The 6,011-nt window shown below is 52.3% G+C and overlaps 1 protein-coding gene across 3 annotated transcripts in view; it reads right to left on the bottom strand.

Annotated features, from left to right (window-relative positions):
- Positions 1–6,011, bottom strand: part of FARP2 (FERM, ARH/RhoGEF and pleckstrin domain protein 2) — a 152,482-nt gene that overhangs the window by 1,127 nt on the left and 145,344 nt on the right. For 2 of the 3 annotated variants that reach the window (XM_037732192.1, XM_037732193.1), the window contains 6 exons: positions 3,359–3,379; positions 3,050–3,132; positions 1,973–2,091; positions 1,467–1,630; positions 894–1,001; positions 497–648 (listed from right to left, as the gene is read on the bottom strand). In XM_037732192.1, coding sequence (XP_037588120.1) covers positions 497–648; positions 894–1,001; positions 1,467–1,630; positions 1,973–2,091; positions 3,050–3,132; positions 3,359–3,379 — 647 coding nt within the window. The remainder of the gene's footprint in view (positions 1–496; positions 649–893; positions 1,002–1,466; positions 1,631–1,972; positions 2,092–3,049; positions 3,133–3,358; positions 3,380–6,011) is intronic. The other variant, XM_017510764.2, reaches the window with a different exon arrangement.

The raw sequence follows: 6,011 nt of genomic DNA on the forward strand, positions 1-6,011 counted from the left end.
ACCGTCCCAGGAACAACCCAGGATACAGGACAGGCAGGACAAAAGAAGGGTTTGAAACCTGGGGCTGGGCACGGTGGCTCACGCCTGTAACCCAGCACTTTAGGAGGCCGAGGCGGGTGGATCACTGAGGTCAGGAGTTTGAGACCAGCCTGGCCAACATGGTGAAACCCCGTCTCCACTAAAAATACAAAAATTAGCCAGGCGTGGTGGCACATGCGTGTAATCTCATCTACGTGGGAGGCTGAGGCAGGAGAATCACTTGAACCCTGGAGGCGCAGGTTGCAGTGAGCCAAGATTGCGCCACTGGGCGACAGGGAGACTCCATCTCAAAAAAAAGAAAATCTGGAGCATTGCTCAGGCGTTGCTTTCTAGGATCCAGAAGATTTGCCTCCAACACCATGATGAGTGCAAACGGTGGGGCTGAGGAGACACCCGTGTTCCTTGGGGCCCCAGTCAGGCCTGGCTAGCTGACCAGGGTCACCTCCTGCAAAATTACCTTTCAAACGTGTACTTGCTCTCAGCCCGGAAGAAGTAGATGTGGGATTTGAACTGAAGCTTGAAGACGTAGTCTTTGTGTATGCCATCGGCCTCCCTGGGGACACTCACGCTGTAGCCCAGCAGCGGGAGGCTGGCCAGTGGGTAGTCATCCTGGAAGACAGCACAGGGACATGGGTTCCAGGGGCTGGGTTGCAGCAGGGAGGGCCCATTCCTCTGATACTTGCACCATGGTGGCACGTACAGATGCCAAGGGAGCCAGCTTCCCTGTTCCCACAGCATGGGGTGTGTGGGCAAAGCATGGGAGGACAACCCAAATACAAAAGGGACACAGCTGAGCGGGGCGAGCATCCACTAGCTTCACCTGCATCCGGCTCCAGTGCAACCCTGCCTGGTACCTGATGAGTTTTGTAGAAGAACAAACAGAAGTTGGTAAAGACGACCCAGAGCTTCTGCCAGCCATGACTGTTTTTGAACTTTCTCAGCAGATATCCTGAAAGCTGGTTCTGTCAATAAAGGAAAAGCACAGGTGCATCAGCCGGGACCCCCAGCCCCATCTGCCTGGGGCCTTGTGGGAGTGGGTTTGCTCCCCAAGACTAACCACCTGCAGGGTTTCTCCGGCCAAGGCCTGACTGGAGCCCGAGGTGAATGGTTTTGGAGCACCGGGAGGGGTGCCGGGGAGGTGTGTTTGGGGGGCTTTTCTCAGCTCCACCACATACCTGCTCCAGGCCCCAAGGACACACCCTGCCTGCTGGACTTCATCAGACATCAGACCTGAAACACTCTTCAAAGAGGATTTGAGTGGATGAGGGGGACTTTCCGCACCAACTTCTACCAAGGGGAGAGTAGGAGGCAGCTCTCTGGGGCCAGCCCTGCCTACTGGTACCCTCCTGAGGCCCCCTCCTCAGCAGCCGAGTGTAGAGAAGCCGGGACGCTTCCAGATGCACTGAGGGGTGCTCACAAGGTTGTACCTCGACAGCTGCACTGTGGTCTGCCCTGGACACGCTGGTGTTCCGGTACCAGCACACGTGCACTGTGGTGTTGGCCCGGTGCTGGCCTTGCTCCTCCAGGGAGCTGCGGGCGCCCCGAGCATCCTCTTCTGACTCCTGCTCCAGAGATACCTCGTTTGGGGATCCTGGGGAGAAGTCAGCAGTGTCTAATATGGGGGACCCCCTGTGGCCTTTGCTCACCAGTATTTCTACCCCTTGGGCTCCTCTGGGGCTGCCCTAGGAAATGGGGACCCCTTGATGCTAGACCAGCTGCTGGCAGAGAACAAAACCACACACAGATGCTTCTGCCACAGCAGTCCGATTAACCCCTCCTGCCCAGGCATGAGGCGTAGCCTGGAACGTTCCTTGTGGAAGGAAGGGGCTTGTGTGGGAGCTTAGCGGGCCAGTAGTGATGAAGGAAAACAATTTCCATAAAAAGCCTCTTTAGGTGTAGAGGGGTCTCCTGGGAGGTCGTGGCCAGCACTCACTGGGGGGACGAGTGTACACGGCGCTGCCTGGCAGTGCAGGGGCTGTGTCACCGCCGCTCTTGGCTGCTTGGATTGCGGAGTTCAGGTCCAGCATCCACTTCTCCTTCTCCAGCCGAGTGCTGCGGGGAGGGCGAGGCTCAGTGGATCTGCTCTCCTTGGTGTGGGACCCCGGCCCTCAGGGGGAGGGCAAGCCGTCAGGGCACCTGTTTGTCCACTTTCTGCTCTGCCCCCCTTGGGTGGAGAGGACTGTGGAAAATGTGTCCCCTCCAGCGAGAACAGCAGGGAGGAGGACTGAGAGGGCCCTGCACCAGCCTGACCCCAGGTGCTGTGACAGGGCTGGGGAGGCAGGGCAGGGCCCCGGTGCTGGAACAGGGTGAAACAATGTTCTCTGCATCTCTGATGCTGACATGCAAGAAGGGCCCCGGTTCATGATCAAGTGGACATTTCCTGGGGGGAATTGAGTGCCCTGTGCTCTCTGATGCTGGCCAGGGCACTGCAGAGTCACAGTGGAGACTCAGAGCACAGTGTGGTGCTGGTGACCACGCAGGGTTCCCTGCATCCCGGCCACCAGATGAGCTCAGTGTCATTCTTGTGTAGATCTGATTCGGCGCGGAGGGAGCTGTTTCCGCTTCGTCTCATGCAAGTCTGTACCTCTCTGGAACCGGGAGGCAGGGTTCTCCTGGGCTGGGTGTAGCCGCCCTGCTGGGGTTTTGACCACTAGCTGTTGGCACTTCTTGACTTGAGGGTTGGGAAGCGCGTGTGCCCTGGGACACCACAGGAACCTGCGCACTCACCCACCCTGTCTTTGGAGGCACTGTGAACCAGAGGAAAGAGGGAGCAGCTCCACAGCACTGGGGCCTACCACTTGTAGGGGGCTCTCAGGGTCGGCAAGCAGCCCTGCCCCTACAAGGGAGAGACTGCTCCTTCGGTTGCGTAACTTGGAAACAGAGCTCAGAGTCAAAGGGGCACAACCCCATGAGGCTCCATGACCTCTCAGAGGACTCAGAGGCTCACGGGAAGGAAGTCCCCACCCCTCCATCCAGGGCTGCTCAGGATGGAGACGTGGAAGACCCTTACCTGGCTGCCACCACGATTGTTTTCTGAGCTGCATAGATGGTGAAACAGTGTGGAACGGACCACTCGTTCTCACTTTCTTCCACCTGTGGATGGGAGAAAAGGTCCAAGTCTTGTGACCAGGAAGGAACTGACAGCCGAAGCCTGAGCATGATACAAGGTGACTGCTGGCAATGCTAGGTGGGGCTTGTCCAGTGCTGTCTAAGTGCACAGAGACTCTACAAGAGGCCAAGGAGGACACTGGCATCCCTGCGCCATGGCAGCTGCACCCCAGGGGGTGAGCCATGGGCCAGAGGGCACCCAGCTACTCACCGGGGGGTCCAGTACTATCAGCTGAAAATCAAGCAAAGGAAAAAACATTGAGCATTGTCATTATCCAAAAGGGAGTGAGACAATTCATTTATGAACCAAAGATCAAAACCTAAAAGAGCCAGATTCAAAGAAAACCCATGGGGATTAATTTCAGTTATAAGTGGTTAGATGAAGTGATTCCAAAATAAAATATGACCAAATCCAATCTAAAAGCACATACAGGAATTTTCCCATGACCAAGTAAGGTTGTTTTGGGAATGCAAGGATGGTTCAGCATCAGAAAGCTGACTGACAACACCATCCTATCAGAAGTCAAAGAGAAAAAGGGCAATCCGTTCTCTACATGCTGAAAATGCCCTGACCAAAATCCAAGGTGTTATTTCTGATAATACCTCTTAGAAACCAAAGGAAACTGTGCTAATGTGATAAAGATGATCTTTTCAAGCCAAGAGCCATCATCCTTCCCTTAACAAACGAGGGCCAGCTCTCTGTCCCCAGGACCAGCCAGTTACCAACAACTCCACAAAATAGACAGCTTCCCTGTGCACAGCCCGATACACCAACCAAGCCTCTCACTGGACATAAAAAATCTGACTCAACATAAGCAAGGGCAGGCAAAACACTGTCCAGATAGTCTTCCCCTAAGTTAACACCTACATTTAATGCAATTTCAACTGAAATCTCCATGATGTTTTTGGGAAGAATTTGTCCAATGACTTAAAAGATTACTTGGAAGAAGTAAATTCTTGAGAATAGCAAATAACGTTTTTTAGGAGACAATAAGGGATTGAATGTGTTCACCCAAACAGTGACCATCTCATATGACACCACTAATTAGAGAGTAGACTGTGGTGTGCAGACAGTAATGGAGCAGAATGCCCAAAAAAACTTAAGTGCAAAGACAAAAGCTTCCATTTGGTAAAAGAGTCTTTGAGATCACTGAGAACATGAACGATTCAACAAATACTGGGGAGAAATGTTACATCCCAATCTAGTAACTATCAAAACAAATTCTAGGCAGATTAATTAGATGGGAAAAATGAAACCACAAAAAGCTGTCAATATAATACTGGCACGGGGAAGAACTTCCTGAGCCCATACAAAGGACAGAAACCCTCAAGGAAAAGACGGCCAAAGCTGACCGACAGATCCTGCTTCCTCAACTTTAAGATGGTGTGAAAGTGATAAGCATTCAGTAGAAACAACTTCAAGTGGCCGTGCAACCATTCTGTTTTTACTTTCAGTATAGTATTCAATCAGTTACGTGAGGTAGTCAACACTCTGTTATAAAACAGGCTCATGTTAGATGATTTTGCCCAACTGTAAGATAATGTATGTTCCAAGCACATTTAGAGTAGGCTAGGCTAAGCTGTGACATCAGACAGGTTAAGTGTATTAAATGCTTTTTCTTTTTTTCCCTTTCTTTTTGAGACGGAGTCTTCCTGTGTCCCTCAGGCCGGAGTGCAGTGGCGTGATCTCGGCTGACTGCAACCTCTGCCTCCCAGGTTCATGCAGTGCTTGTGCGTCAGCCTCCCAAGTAGCTGGGCCTACAGGTGCCTGCCAGCACGCCCAGCTAATTTTTGTATTTTTAGTAGAGACGAGGTTTCACCATGTTGGGCAGGCTGGTCTCAAACTCCTGACCTCGGGTGATTCACCCACCTCAGCCTCCCAAAGTGCTGAGATTACAGGTATGAGCCACCGTGCCCTGTTAAATGCATATTTGACTATGATATTGTCCTCTTATAACGGGTTTATCAGGGCATAGCCCCATCATAAGTTGAGGAGTGTCTGTAGACATACATGTTTCAATTCACTCCTTCAACAAGCATTTGCTGGGTTCCCCAAATGTGCCAGATGCCATTCCAGAGTAAGAGAAACAGCCGATCAAGACGGAGTTTAAATTTTACAAGGTGAAACCAAACTGCTGGCAAAGTAAAAAGGCAATTACTAGCTGGGAAAATAATTTGTGACTTAACAGGGTGGTGAGCATTTTCACCATATAAAGATTTCACAAATGTGTACACAAAACTCTCAGACCAATGGAGATCAGAGTGACCAGCATGCTGAGTGATTCCCAAGAGGAAAAGCACGGCATGGCAGGACACAGGGACCAGGCTGGCCTCACCGACAGCCCACAGGAATGCAAAGTGAAATGATGGGGCTGCTCACCTCACCCAGTTGGGAAGAGTAAGAGAGATGGGTGCCCAGCACTTTCCACGGCAGAGGGAAAGATGCATGTTTAGACCTAGCTCCTGCAGGTGGGCAGGTCAGCTGGCGCAGGTGCTCCAACAGCAATTTAGCAGGAGCACCCAAAGCCATAAACACCTTTGCTCAGACAAAGCTACATTCTGGAATTGATGAAGGACATAATGAAGGATGTGCAGAAAGACAGACCCAACAGTGTTACGGTCCCCAACAACCAGCCACAGCCAGGCACGAACTGGGGCTGCCGTGAGAGGAGGGAAAACCAGTGCCCTGACAAGACCGCCCGTGGGTGACGGCGACTGTACCGCAGACACCTGCAGCCATCACTGCTGCGTGCGGCAATAATGAAGGAGGTTGTTTTTTATTCTTTAAGAGATGGGGTAGGGCCGGGCGCGGTGGCTCAAGCCTGTAATCCCAGCACTTTGGGAGGCCGAGGCGGGTGGATCAC

This window comes from Cebus imitator, unplaced genomic scaffold (assembly GCF_001604975.1).
Source record: "Cebus imitator isolate Cc_AM_T3 unplaced genomic scaffold, Cebus_imitator-1.0 Scaffold443, whole genome shotgun sequence".
NCBI lineage: Eukaryota > Metazoa > Chordata > Mammalia > Primates > Cebidae > Cebus > Cebus imitator.